The sequence below is a fragment of the Oryzias latipes genome, chromosome 17 (assembly GCF_002234675.1).
Source record: "Oryzias latipes chromosome 17, ASM223467v1".
Taxonomy (NCBI): domain Eukaryota; kingdom Metazoa; phylum Chordata; class Actinopteri; order Beloniformes; family Adrianichthyidae; genus Oryzias; species Oryzias latipes.
The window spans coordinates 21598675-21613893 of NC_019875.2; the positions used below are offsets into that span (position 1 = coordinate 21598675).

Genomic DNA, 15219 nt, shown 5'->3' on the forward strand with positions numbered 1-15219 from the left:
CTATCCAGCTGGACAGTTTTGATCCAGATGCCAACTGGGACAAAGAAAATGAAGAAGTACATGGATCTAGTCGTCTACAAGTGGATGCATCAGGATGGAGCAGAGCAGGGGAATTATGGTTTGCAGTTAGTTGTCGGTTGTAGTCGACAGCATTTTTTCATCTGCTCTTCATTCACAACGATTTGAACACAGAAATAATACTATTTATGTCTAATTTTCTCCATGTCCTCCAACATCAGAAAAATGCAACAAGGACTTGGTTAAAACACCAAAAACACAATTTCAGCACTATTATTGTCTGGAATCAGAACTGAATCCTGAATTTAATACATTGATGAAAATGCTTTGCTTTGGTTTCCGGCGTGAGTGATGAGGTCTAAACCCGCAGGATGGAGTGCTGGTGTGTCAGTCAGTGGGAGGGACGGTTACTCTATAACACTCACCCCCCCAGCAGAAGCCCTCGTGCACTCTGCCTCTGCAGCGCCAAGAACTCACCTCCATTCTCTCAGATCACAGAGCTTCACCAGTTTAATGGAGGGCGGACTGTGGCTGCTCACCTGCCTCGTCCTGGGCTGCAGGAGACTCGCAGCTTTCAACCTGGACACCGACAATGTGCTGCGGAAGGACGGGGACCCGGGGAGCCTGTTCGGCTTCTCTCTCGCCATGCACCGGCAGCTGAGTCCGGTGGATAAGACCATGTAAGAGTCGGGAGTTTGCAGGAAAAATGTGTTTGGAGGGGGACATTTCGATGAAAAAGCTTCAGTTAGAGTTTCTAAAGTTTGGTGGGAAAGTGGAGCTTAAATGAACTTAAGCAGCTTAGAGCTCGAAGCTACCTGGATCTCAGGTAGGTTGAAGAATTACCAACAGTCCTTAAACGCAACGCCCAACAGGTTTAAACACCTGCCTCGAATTCCGCCTCATTTCTGACACAGAACAAACCCCACTTATGCTTTTATCAAACCTAACTAATGTTAAGTTTTTAAGTCAAATTTGTTTATAGCCAAACTCAGCAACAGATTTAGCTTCTTTTGAATACAAATAATTGTCACTCCTGCTGTTATTACTACAATGTTATTACTACAATGTTATTACTACAATACAAAAGTATTATAAAGTAACAATTCCAGCTCTGGCAGAATTGAATGTTTTGGAATTTCAACTGTTAAAAGGTGGTCCATTTTTCTTGTTTTATAAAGAAATGATCTTCTCTCTGGTGTTTCTAAGTAGAAAGAAAGTTTTAAAGCTATACTTAAAGGTCATGAAAGGTTAAGGAGGAGTAAGATGATGATGCTGTTATGACCCTGTTTCTTTGACAAGTCCCTAACTTTCCTTGTAAACCAGTTTTTGCACTTTTTTTGTGGTCACACTAAGCTTTTTATTGCTCTCCTCAGCTGTCAAATGAAATGCACATGACAGTTGGCAAAAAAATACCATACTAATCAATACAACTGAATTTAATTCTATTTATTAGTGCACCTATAAAAACATCAGTTAGTCATAATAGCAATTTTATTTTGGTGGGAAATCTCCTTTTTTGGTAAAAAACATCTATCACAATAGTATGTTATTATTTAGTGTGTTACTGAGATTTGTATTGTTTGCCAGACAAAATGTGATGTTAAAGCTCCCCCCTTGTTGGTTGTGGGAGCACCGATTGGTGATCAGGGGTCTGCGATTGGCAGGTAAACAGCCACGACTTCCAAAAAGTTGCTTATTGACGTCATCTGGTGTGATTCGATCAGTTGCATGTTTATTAATTATCTGTGTGTTCAAACTGCAGACCCAGATGAAGATAGAAATCATGCTGCTTCTTCGTTTGCTCGATTTTGCAGAGAGACGTGTGCATTTTGTTCAAACGTTCTCATGATGTTGATGCTGCGGCTGAGCACTTATAGGCGTTGCCTTGTTGTCAGTCATCTGTGTGTCGGAGAGCGCCGTGTACCGCTTGAAACAGCCCTAACCTGAGGCAACAGAAAAACAAGAGATCAGTTGACAGACAGTTTCTGCTTAAGGTGCATTTGATGTTCTCTGCAAAAACACGAATGCTGTGGTGGGATCATGCCCCAGCTGGGTGTGCACAATGATTCATAATCCATTACCAGCCATTCATGCCAACTTTTCGCTAGACTTGCATGTGCCAGCTTTTTATGTCTTGCGAAGATGAACGTTACATGTAGCTGCAGGGAGAAGGAGCAGGACCTGTGAGTGCTTGTGTGCTCGTGCCTGTGACTGCAGAGTCCGGGTGAATGTAGCATTCCATCTTCCTACGTAATTGCAAGTCAGAGATGTCTGTATAAAAAAATCTAGAGGGAACACACAACTTGCAGGAGTGGTGAAAGCAGGGAGGAGACCAAGCGAGAATGTGGGAAAGTTGAGAGAAGGAGAAATGTGAGGGAGAATGTGGGTGAGAGGAGTAAAATGGCTGATTTTAAGAGTTTGGGTCCTCCAAAATATGATTGGAAGCTCAGAATTAATAAGAGGGACTGCGATTTTTGCACCAAAACAATGCAGTAAAGGTCAGCGCTATGTGTTATCTAAAAAATAAAAAACAGATACCCCTCTCTTAGTTCATTCAAGGTTATCCAACATCAAAGTGAAAAAAAATCTGGAAGGAATGCCGAGAACGACATAAATCAATTCTACATCTGGGATCCACAAACGATCATCTCTCAACCACTCAGATTCAGCTTTCCTCATCCTGGCAGATGGATGGAAAAGTTTTCTGACACGTTTTCAGCCCCTGAATCTGTAACCCATTTAAAAGTGAACTCCTCCTGTCGGTAGGGCACCACAGGTTGTTGCTGAGCAACGAGTGGTGCCCGAGCCGGCAGCCAGTTTACCGCCGTAGAAACAACAGTCCTGTTTCATTGGGATGTCTGTCTCATGGTCACCCTGAACTATTAGCAGTGGTTGTGCAGGCAGAGCCAGTCTGCGTGACTCTGTGTGTGTCTGCTGTGAGTCACTGCTCGCTTGAACCCAAAGGTTCACATACTCCGTCTCTCTGGTCGTCTAAGGCTTTACTGTGGTCAAAGCCTGCAAGTTGAGGCTTCCTGTTCTGGTCTTAAACTATTAGATAAACATAATGTCCCAGAGCAATAAGTCAAAATGATCACACTAATGTCAGCGCTTCAGCCCTGCAGAACAAAAATTATCAATGTAGATGAAACATGTATAATGGGGTCAACAGTAATTTGAAGGTTTTTCAGTAATTGAATTCTGCCATGATATATAGTTTAACCTTTGACAATGTTAGCCATGTGTTAAACAGATAAACGGGGGTGCACAGTAGTGTAGTGGTTGGCACTCTGCCTCACATGGTTCAAATCCCAGATGGGTCCTTTCTGTGTGGAGTTTGCATGATCCAACAGGGTTTTCTCCGGGCACTCCGGCTTCCTCCCACGGTCCAAAAAATGCTTCCTAATGAGTCTAAACTGTCCTTAGGTGTGAATGTGAGAGGGTGGGTTGTTGGGTGACCCTGCGATCGACTGACAATCTGTTTAGGGTGTACCCCGCCCTCACCCAATAGATACCATGGCAGCCCGGTGACCCTAAAAAGACTTAAGCGGGTTTGGAAGATTGATGGATTGATGGAAAGATAGACTGATTGATGTTTTGGTAGCTTTTATCTGTTTAATAAAAAATATTTACACAAAAATCCATTTTTTTATTTTGTATTTATTACAAATTATTCTAAATCTTAGCATCATGGCTTGTTTAGAATCCCTGTATGTGACTTAGAGCAAAGACATGCAAATCAGGAACCTCAACTCACCGTCTCATTATTTTGAGATTTACTTTCCCTGATATTGATATAACATGTTCAAAAATATAGTTTTATTACAATATGATACCTGCAGATATAGTTGTGTCAAACCTCAAATGTAAGTTTACTCTAAAAAGGTCTTATTTAAAAATGTCCACAAATTATTGTGTTTAATTAGAAAAAAATGCTATATTTGAAACATTGGAAGGTTTTAAATTCACACATTGCTATTTTTGTAGAAGGAATTTGAAGCTGCTGTCTTTGGCTTTTAGTAGGAAAAGAACATGAGAAAGGGCTGCACAGTGGAGCAGTGGGTAGTGCTTTTGCAAGAAGGCCCCGGCCCGGTTTTTGTGTAGAGTTTGCATGTTCTCCCCGTGCACGTGTGGGTTTTCTCTGGGGACTCCGGCTTCCCCACCCTCCAAAGACATGCTCTAGATCAGTGTTTTTCAACCAGTGTGCCGCGGCACACTAGTGTGCCGTGGGAGATGGTCAAGTGTGCCGTGGGAAATTGCCCTCATTAACTGCACTAACAACATTTCCCATCTGCAGGATTTCAGCTCTTTGTTCATCCAAACAGGCCCTGATAAAACACTGAGTAATTAGGAATATAAACGATCTTAAAATTACTTTTTCTTTGTGTTTATTTAATTCTATTAAAGACATTTTGATAATTATGACGGTACCGCGATTTACCTGCAGCTATAGCAGTTTGCGGAAAAGTCCCCGCCCCTTTAATTGTCTCCGCCAATCATTCTTGAAGGCTTAATCACATGTCATCAGTCTGACCAATCAGAAGTGCTTAAAGTCTTAACTTCCTTGTTCTTAATTCTGCTGATAAAGTCGCTCAGTTCTAACATAAATACCAGCTAAAGCTCGTCTTTAGCGGTGTAGCTTTCCACAGAATCCGGTATCAGACCGTGGAACAGGTGAACAAAACAATGAAGCTCAGAGACGCGAGTCTTTCTGCCCTTTTTCTGCCGTTTTCACACTACATCTCCCATGATGCATTGGCTTAAAGGGACAGCGCATACTGAGTCGACCTTGTGAAACGTCTTGAAACCACAACAAACAAACAGTTTCTAAATTTTCTAATTTAACTTTTATTTCATGTCTTAGAAAAAACAGCCGCAACTTCTACTTCTACAATTATCATAAAAATCCACGTGAGATTGCGGCAGGGGGGGGGGGCTGTTGATCAATACAGACCATGAATTTCTGCTTTTTTTTTTTTTTGGGATGCTGGTGTGCCGCGGGATTTTTGTCAAGGTTAAAGTGTGCCTTGGCTCAATAAAGGTTGAAAAACACTGCTCTAGATTACATTACTCTAAATTTCTAAATTGACCATAGGTGTGAATTTGTATATGTGATTGTGGCCGTGCGTCATGCTGGTGACCTGTCCAGGGTGTACCCAGCCTCCGCTCACAAGTGGCTGGGATAGGCTCCGGCAGCCACGTGACCCCGAAAGGGACAAAAATGGGAATGAGAACAGGAAATTACATTTAAGTCAGATTTAGACTGAAATTTCTAGATTTTTCTTGATCAAAAATAAATTTATAATAATAATTGGATTTGAAGATAATGGTTTTAAAAAACAAATTGAACTTTAAAACTTAGTTTGGACACTTTCAGAAAAGCTCACTGGTCATAAAAAATAAAGGAAATAAGGAAACATTATTAACCAAGAATGTTCATTTGAATTAGCAACTGCATCAAAATTAAAGCTAAATTTCTAGCGACTGACTTTTTTTAAGTGCCTCGCAGAGCGGACTAGTTAGATCTAAATTTGGAACATGCTGATGACATTAGGCTTTGGTACTTTCCTCCTCAGCTCAGTATGTCACAGTAAATTCCTCCAAGATGGTGACTGCATGTGAGGCTGCTTTGTTTTCAAGCTAAAAATGGCCTAATTTCATCTGGTAAAACCAGCATGCTGTGCAACATTAACTCTAAAGGGCATTGGACGAAGTGAAGTTGATAGAGATAGAGATACAGATGGAAAGTGTTATGTATCTCAATTTCAACACAATTTCTATGAATGATATTTGATTTAATCAAAATACAATTTTAAGAGTTGGATTCCAATCATGGGTGTGGCAGTTCCCTTTTGAGGTCCACAAAGGCGGCATCTGTGTCTGGTTCAAGTATCAGGCTCAGGAGCCTGAAAGAGGTCATTGACTTATAGCGTTAGTCATCTCCACCCACATGGGGGTTGACACGTTCGGATGCTGAGGGATTTTGGGTTGTCAGGGCTCCTGGAGGGTCATAGAGCAGAGTGGCTACATCTTTAGGGGAGCGCAGGTGTATCTTGCAGTTCCCTTGAGGTCTATGCCACCACCTTAAGGGACGTTTTCACTATGACCTGTTGCTCACAGCATGCCTGTAGAAAAAAATGTGTATGAACATTTTTGCTCTACAGGTTGATATTCGGACAACCTGTGTACCCTGCACAAGATAGCCCATTTTTTTTGCCTGCAGGCAGCCCGTATCCACGTGTGACTAATGGTTAACTTTAGTGTGAGAACATTGGTTTGGGAGCAGAAGCATCTGTGAATATAGCTACTGTGTGTAACCATAGAGTAAAATATAAACCAACTTAATGTTCATTTGGAAGACTTGTAAAAAATGTTGTCTCTGTTGTAGGCTGCTGGTTGGAGCCCCACGGGCAGCAGCCTTAAGCAACCAAAAATCCAAAGTGACTGGAGGGCTCTACAGCTGTGACATGGCATCATCTTCCAAGAGTTGCACAAGAATCATTTTTGACAACGACGGTGAGACATCTATTAATAAATATTTTTTGAGACCACGATTAAAAGCAAAATTTGAGCGTCAACACAAACTTTTGCAGAGGATGTCAAAAAAGAAAGCAAGGAAAACCAGTGGATGGGTGTGAGCGTCAGCAGCCAAGGACCAGGTGGCAAGATTGTGGTATGGCTCTCTCTGTTTTGGAACATTTTCACTCATCATTAGCATAGAAATCTTCAAGCAGGTACTTCAAGGAGAACAATAGTAAAAGAAAGGAAATGTTCCATCGACTCACTTTAGCCTTTGTCTCTGTTTTCCTGGCAGACTTGTGCTCATCGCTACCAGCGAAGAAACAACGTTAGAACAAACCTGGAGTCCCGTGACATCATTGGTCGTTGCTACGTGCTCAGTCAGGACTTAAGTATTCGTGCCGATTCAAACGAAGATGGGGGTAGCTGGCATTTTTGTGACAGCAGGCTCAGAGGTCACGAAATGTTCGGCTCCTGCCAGCAGGGTCTCTCAGCTACGTTTGATGACGACTACCACTACTTCATTTTCGGGGCTCCTGGAGCTTACAATTGGAAAGGTAAGACTAATAAATTATGGTTTAATTCACATAGTCAACTCAATATCCTTTTATCTTATTTCCTCAAGGTATTGTTCGCTTGGAGCAAAAGAACTTCAGTCTTGTAGAAATGGGCATCTTTGATGATGGGCCGTATGAGTTAGGAGATGAGAAACAGAAGAACCCTAACCTGGTTCCTGCTCCTGCCAACAGCTATCTCGGTAAAAATATATCATTTTTTGTCTTCAACCTAAATTGCACCTGACTCTCCTTTGACATTGCGGGCTAACATTTCAGATTTTTTTTCCTTCAGGGTTCTCGTTGGACTCAGGGAGAAGCTTGACAAATAAAGGCCAGCTGACGGTTGTCGCTGGAGCTCCCAGAGCAAATCACAGTGGAGCTGTGGTGCTGCTGAAAAAAGGCCTAACCACGAGCAACATACTTTTAGAGGAGTACACTCTAGAAGGAGAGGGACTGGCCTCATCTTTTGGCTATGATCTTGCTGTACTGGATCTCAACAAGGATGGGTGAGGATACTGCTTGGCCCACATGCAGTTTCACTGTTTCGAACGTTTTGTGAGAAGACTCATTGGAGTGTTTCACTCTTGGTTAGTTGGGAGGACATAGTGGTTGGAGCGCCTCAGTTCTTTGTGAAGGATGGGGAAATTGGAGGAGCCATCTACATCTACATCAACAAAAATGGCAATTGGGACCAAGTCACTCCCACCAGAATAAATGGACCTAAGGACTCTATGTTTGGTTTGGCCGTGGAAAACCTGGGAGACATCAATCAGGATGGTTACCATGGTGAGGATGATGTCATCCTACTGCCTGATTCTCTCTCGTGACACTTCTGTGAGGTCATTTTTTTCTGTTTTTAGACTTTGCAGTGGGTGCTCCTTATAAAGATAATGGTGTTGGACAAGTTTACATTTACTGCGGTTCGGCCACCGGAATAATCTCTGAAAAGGACCCACAGGTATGTTAAGTCATACCTTTTACAGCATTTTGTGTCAGAATTGGACAATGTCAATCATAACGATAGTTTCTTTTGAGACGCAACAAAAATATATCCATTGTCTCAGTTTGACTATGAATTCCTTTCTTACACTAACTACTAAAAACTATTTAGTGTGGGACTATCAAGTGCCCTAAATTTTAAGAGCAGTTTGGACACCATGCTCACTCTTTTTTCTTAACCACAAGTATGACATGATCAATTTCCCAATGTAACATCCTAAAAAATATGAACATGTAATTTAGACTAATTATGAATCCACTGTGTTCTTATGATGGAAAATCATTTAAACGCAAGGAATTCTGGTCTATATTCACCAGTCTAGTGAGCATCAATGCACACTAGTTTTTCACAGAGGCTTCTGGGATATTTCCAGCGTAGAGAATTTTGGCCATGTAGATTTGGACAGCTCCACAAAATGGCAAATGCACTATAGTGTACTAAAGAGTGAAGGAATTTGGACACAACTAAGGTAGAATGCATTTGGCTAATAAATTGAAGAAATACAATGTGACTTTTAAATTCAAATAACATGACAAACTCACAAACTGTTGCCTTGAAAAACCCTCGAAGTGCTTTCATTTTAAATTACTGAGGATAATGCAATGACATCCTCCATCCAGCTCAAGCGAATAAAAAAGTTGTTTTTTTGTTTATTCTATTACAATCTCATGCTTGACATAGATCCACCAATCCTTCATCAGATTTGTGGTTCCTTCTGCAACAGGTGCTCTCCGGACAGCCTTTAGGAGTTAAGCTGTTTGGATACTCTTTAGCAGGCAACATGGACCTGGATAAGAACACTTATCCAGATCTAGCTGTTGGATCTCTCTCCGATTCTGTCTTTGTGTACAGGTGAGAAAGCTGTACACAAAAAGTTAATCTTATCCTATGTTACTTCCTATTGATCTCTTCCTTCCCTTTTGCCTTCCAGAGCCCGACCTGTTGTTAACATCAAAAAGGAAGTCACATTCTCACCAAATCAAATAAACCTTGCAGACAAGAGTTGTGGCAAAGCTTTCTGGTAAAAGTGTCTATGTTTTCATTCCTAACTCTGCATTGGATTTCCATTTTCTACTTCATATGATTTTCAATCATTCTGTTGTAAATTACGTTGTGTCCTCAGCATGGATGTCACAGCATGCTTCACCTACACTGCCAACCCAAAGAGCTATGCCCCCACACTCAGTAAGATTAGCCATCTTATACTTTACTTGCATCATTAAACATCATCTTTTTCCTTAACTGTGTGTTTTTCTCTCCTGTCTAGCCGTTGCGTACACTCTTGAGGCAGATGCTGACCTCAGGAAGAAAGGCCTTAAACCCAGAGCAATTTTCACAGAGTCCTCTGAGCTTGACGGCAACGCTCAGTCCACGGGTACCATCACCATGGACAAGCAAGGAAAGGAACAGTGTGTTACCCGGAAACTCGCTATCCAGGTGTGTTACAAATGCAGCATCATCTGCGAAAAGAAGAACACTGTGGACTAGGAATAACTTTGACACCTTTCAGGAAAATATTCGAGATAAACTACAAGGGATTCCTGTGGATGTGTCTGTGAGCATCCAGGACGCTAAACGCAGAAGACGGCAGAGCTCCACTGCTAAGCTGACACCTGTGCTGGATGAAATCAAACCAACTCGAGCAACGGTACAAGACATGTCTCATACTTGATAAATATAATTTTATTTCACACTCATTTTGCACTTCTTTATTCTTTTTTAAAGGTAGAGTTCCTAAAAGAGGGCTGTGGTCAGGACAATGAATGTGAGAGTAACCTGAAGATGAACTATCGCTTTGGCCTCAGGACAACTACTGAAGATGATTTCACTGAATTAAATCAGTAAGAAGATGAATCTTGTTTTCATTCGCAATGAGCTTCTTTGGAGAACAGCAGCCACACAGACAAAAGAAGCATGCAGGTTAATACCTTTCCTTTGTCTGAAGGGAGGACGGACTTCCTGTGATCTCGTTAAGCAATCAAAAGGACATCGCTCTGGAAGTGACAGTGACCAATCAAAAGGGAGACGACGCGCACGAGGCCTCCTTGACCGCCATCTTTCCCAGCTCTCTGACATACTCAACTTATCGAGTTTCCTCTCAAGTTGGTCTTTCCTACTGGCTCTTCTATTACGTACGCATTTCTGGTTCTAACTGGGATAATTTTTTGAATTTCAGGAAAGTCCTGTCACTTGTGTATCCAATAAGGAGGGTTCTCGGGCTGACTGTGAATTGGGGAACCCCTTTATGCGTGACGCAGAGGTGAGAAAGTCAGATGGACAGCTAACTTAAAGACCCATTCTGATGACATATGTGTTTTTCATGTTTTTAACATGCTCTTGGATATCTTGGATAGCTCAAAGCCAACAATCCCATTCCAATTAAACTGTTTTCTTTTTCTTCAGACAAAATTCTACATTTTTTTCAGCACAGCAGGCATCTCTTTTAACATATCTGAAGTGGAGATTACACTCATGCTAAATACGTAAGTTTATGTTTAGAAATGCTGAAAATTCCTTGGAGTAAATGTTATTTAAACTTATTAAAGTAGTTTCTTTGGAGCACCCAAAGTTAACCAGTATATACATTTTATCCTGCAGGACAAGTAAACAGTCAAAGTCAACTGTCAAAGCAAGGGCAAAGGTGGCTATCATGCTGCAACTGTCTTTATTGGGGTAAAAAGAAAATGCACACATATACATAGAAACACAACAATGAGAGGAAAACATACAATTTACGTTTCTCACAGTGGTTTTGTGTTTTTCCAGCCAAGTCAATCCATCTCAGGTCCACTATACAGGAGAAATTAAAGGTGAAACGGCCATGATCACTGAGAGCGACATTGGCAGCGGCATCACACATCAGTTCAGAGTGAGTGCAGGAAACCTGCTCATCTTTTCAAGCCCACGAATTGGATGAGAAAGAGGATCAATTTATTTTGCCAGGTAATCAACCTGGGAAAACGCCTAACTGATTTTGGCACTGCCACGCTTGAGATTGACTGGCCAAAGGAAACAGAGCAGGGGAAGTGGTTACTGTACCTGATGAATATCAACTCCATGGGAGTGGATCAGATAAAGTGCACTCCCTCAGCAGAGATCAACCCTCTTAATAAAGTGAGTCAAAAGAAGTTTGAGAAACCAAAAATGGTTTTCTATTATTTTATGCAGTTTTATCATCCTTTAAAGAGATTGAAATTTTAAATTTAAGACATAACTTGACTTATAAACCCCCTTTTTTTTAAAGAAACCAGATACAGCAAGGTCGAGAAGAGCAGCAGAAAGCACCAAAGTCGACGTCAAAGGCACCATTTCCCGTTTAATAGACACCAAGAAAGAAATAACTCTGGTAACACAGCTTCTTATGTTATTTTCCTATGGATTTATACAATTTCGGATCAGTAGATTTTTGATCAGTAGAAAATATCTGTGACTAACATCTTTGTCTTTGACAGTCCTGTAATAATGGGGCAAAATGTGTGAAGATAAAGTGCCCTCTGGGGGGGCTGGACGGCAATGCAGTCATCACTTTCAGCTCACGTCTTTGGAACACTACTTTCTTGGAGGTAACACGATTTTCCCTCCAAGTCCTTTTTTTTTTAAAGGAATTTTGCTTTTGTTATTTTAAACACTTTACTTTCTTAATTTGGAAGGTTTGCATGGTTAATGTGTCAATTGTTTGTAAGAAAACTAATATTTTATTTTCCTTTAAACAGGATTACTCAGACTTTCATCATGTGGAGGTCATGGTAACGGCCCACCTGCGTGTAGACAGCACAACCAAGAACACGGTGCTGCAGAATGCTGTAACACAGGTGATTAAAGCCAAAATAACTTTTTTAAGATGGTAGAACAATATCTTAAATGACTTATAAAACCTTTGATGATTATCTCTCACAAACACTAGTGCAGTTTTGGCACCAAAATCTTTTTTAAGAATAATACATTTAAATGTTTCTGAAAGAGTTGCCACTATTTCCCTGAACACATTCCACTAATAGCTCTAATGTCATCAAACAAAACAATACAATGGAAAAAGAATAGTTTTATCCTTTCCAGGAATTACTTCCCTAAAATCTTCCTTTATGTCTTTACATCAGTTATTTTAGCTAGTTATTTCATCTGCTCAGTCTCTTTGATTTTATTCTTAAAAAAAATCCCTTTCCCCTTAAAATATCACTAAATGCATTGCTGCATTTTTATGAAAGGAGTTGGATAATCTATCAGTGCATTAATCTGCCAAGTTAAATGTTTCCAAATTTGCAGATCCAGTTCCTTATGAAGGAGATGAAGGAGAAACAATGCTCAACATGTTTAAGATCACGAGCTGTTCAAAACCATTCATGTCTTTTCACGTGGGTAGAGGTTCATGCTAGAAAGGCTTTTGACATCAAGAACGAACCGTCTGAGTCTTGGAAATGGTCTTCACTTGGGATGTTGGAAGTTGTAGTTCGAGGAGGGTTTTGTTTCCTACAAATGCGGTGTTAGTCCACAAAGGTTCTGTTTTCATCTGTGTTTTGGGTTTGTATAGAGGATTTTCACACATGCATTCTATTAGTCATCACATTTATGTCAGTGTGACATTAATGAATCTATTTAAAGCTGAAAACTCTAACAATTTCTTCAAACTGGAGTAACCCTTGTGCTATCCTATGACCCCATCCTTACATTGACGTATTCTTCCTACCATGAAAAAGGTGGATAAAGGTTGAAAGATTTCATGTAATCCATGGAAACCAGTAAAGATTACAAATAAGATTACAAAAAAAGGTTCAGAGCACTGTCTAGTGGGTCCAGATGACCCAACTCCCAATGTTAAAGTACCTAGGATAGCACAAGGGTTAAAAAAGATACTTCCTAGTTGCATATAGCTTATAAACTGAATATGAACTGCATTTAGCTAAACAATCAAAATACCAACAATCTATGAGTATTTATACTTAATAGAGATATCATGGTTGTACATCATGAACCCTTAGGGTAAAAATTCTTAGAAAATAAACTAGAGGTGAGGAGATAAACGTTTTACATTAGGAGAGAAGAATACATTTTAAATTTTTTTGCTGTTGTGGTCTGCAGGTGCAACTGACTGCTTTTCCTGAGAGGCGTGCAGCCCTCTCAGCTTTTGGTGGAGTGCCGTGGTGGATCATCGTGCTGTCCGTCCTGTTCGGCCTGCTGCTATTGGCTTTGCTGGCTTTCCTTCTTTGGAAGGTAGGATTGTCACACAAAAACTGCGAGTCAAAATCACATATTTGCTGGAAAATATATGAGGATAAAAATGAAATTCAAGCTTCCAGGTATATGCAGCACTGGTCCCACACATTTTCTAACTATTTGCCTCTTCTCAGTCTGGACTCTTTGGGGGAAAGAACACTAAGGACCCATCAGAAAAAGAGAAGCTGACTTCAAATGCATAGAAAAAGACAGAGGGTAAAATGAGCCGGTCCTCTGTAAATGGAACTTCCCTCCTCTTGCTCATCTTTAAAGACCCACTCCATATATAACAGGACATATATAAAGTAAATTAGGCTTAAAATTACATTTCTGAGCATTTCTTTATACAAATGGTTGTGAATCAGTAGCAGAAAAGAAAGGCTTGTAGCAGTGATGTAGGTGCTACAATCAGCCTCAAGCTATGTAGTGTTCCATTCTGATGTATCCACCTGTAGACAAATAGATCCATGTACGTCTTAATTTTCCTCGTCTGAGCTGGCTTGTGACTGTACAGCTGGATAGCTCTGATATTGCTCGCCAGTTTTGTTGCACTACTAATGTTAAGTTAGGGTTGTAAGGGGCTGTAAGTTAGCTGCAGAGTGTGTAAAAAGATGGATGATGGGAAATGTGGGTAGGCTTTCTCTGCACCAAAAGTTCCTCCCACAAAACTCAGACGGGAATGTCTAATGAAGTACTGCCACTCTGCAGAATATGTCTTAGAAAACGACAGAGTTTTTAAAAAAAAATTAGCCTAAAAACACCATAATCATAATTAAAACATAATTCAAACAGATCAATGGATGATTGGAGAGGGCCTTTAAAGCGCTGCTCTTTGGTTTGGGGCAAGCAGTGGTTGTTTCTTGCTCTGTGACAAACACGGCACATAATATTGTCACACATACATATGTGTGTACTGCTACATTCTACTTGCATGGCCAGTGGAGGTGATTGCTGGGAAAGAAAAGCATCATTTATTGCTGTGTGGAATACCTTTGGGGGGTGATTTGCATTTCATTGAACTATCTTCCTCTTTTTTCTTTCTACTGTGGATGCAGTCGCTTGGTTGTAAAGTTGTCTTTGCATATTCAAGCAAAAACTGTTTTTCTTACTTCACGAATGCGCACAGATGGCTCATCTATCCCTCTCAACGGATTTGTCACACTTTTGCCGCTTTCTCTTGTTTTTAATAGCAATATTTTGAAGAATTAATTAATTTATTTTCCTCTTTTAGTGTGGCTTTTTTGAACGTGCCAAATATGAAGACAAGGTCCCCAGTTATAATGCTGTTCGGATCACACGAGAGGAGAGAGGGAGGAGCCCTGGAAACGCTGACTGGGGAAACCTGGAAAAGAAGCCATGGATGACAACCTGGCATGACAACCGACACTATTCTTAACAGCCAATGGAATCTGACTGCCTGTAGTTACTTTCGCTAATTGATGAACCACCTCCTTTTTTCTCTCTCTTTTTTTTAACTTTCCAGCACTTGCACAATGAGAACAAATTTGCTAAAAAAAAAAACTATTACTACAAACTACATGACCTTCGTCTAAAGGGGATGTGGGGAAGACACTCCTGCTAAACTATCTCTAGAGTGGCTTGGCAGGTTTTGTACATTTGATGGTTCTGAATTGTTTGTATTTATTCTTGTAAGGAATATTTTTGTTACTTGCCCTTAAAAAGGCCAAAGACATGAAATGTATACACTGGTGATTTCTCTGAAATGTTAGTTTTTCCCACTGTTTTTTTATTTTTAATGTGCCTCATCTGTGGTAATCTCTGCACTTTGTGCCTCAGATTGTATGTCGTCATCTACAGGTCATTGACTTATGTTGTAAATATTCCACAAAGCAAAAGTCCTTGTTTGATCTCAATTATAAAGTGTTTCCTGTTTTTTTTTTTTTTTTAAACCAAAAG

At 40.5% G+C, this 15219-nt stretch overlaps 1 protein-coding gene across 2 annotated transcripts; it reads left to right on the forward strand.

Annotated features, from left to right (window-relative positions):
- Window positions 1-452: 452 nt before the first annotated feature.
- On the forward strand, window positions 453-15205 carry LOC101167322 (integrin alpha-6). Of its 2 annotated transcripts, XM_011486665.3 has the most exons (26): window positions 454-698; window positions 6404-6531; window positions 6609-6688; window positions 6830-7091; window positions 7160-7291; window positions 7384-7597; window positions 7684-7877; window positions 7952-8049; window positions 8816-8943; window positions 9023-9112; window positions 9215-9276; window positions 9359-9528; window positions 9602-9739; window positions 9817-9932; window positions 10037-10193; window positions 10268-10351; window positions 10495-10574; window positions 10690-10764; window positions 10858-10960; window positions 11035-11205; window positions 11336-11437; window positions 11544-11654; window positions 11805-11903; window positions 13168-13299; window positions 13437-13518; window positions 14534-15205. In XM_011486665.3, the coding sequence occupies exons 1-25, from the start codon at window positions 532-534 to the stop codon at window positions 13503-13505; spliced, it is 3162 nt and encodes a 1053-aa protein (XP_011484967.1). In that variant the 5' UTR covers window positions 454-531; the 3' UTR covers window positions 13506-13518; window positions 14534-15205. The 2 variants fall into 2 exon arrangements, with proteins under 2 accessions (XP_020566645.1, XP_011484967.1); XM_020710986.2 differs by lacking the exon at window positions 13437-13518 and having other exon boundaries at window positions 453-698.
- Window positions 15206-15219: the final 14 nt, after the last annotated feature.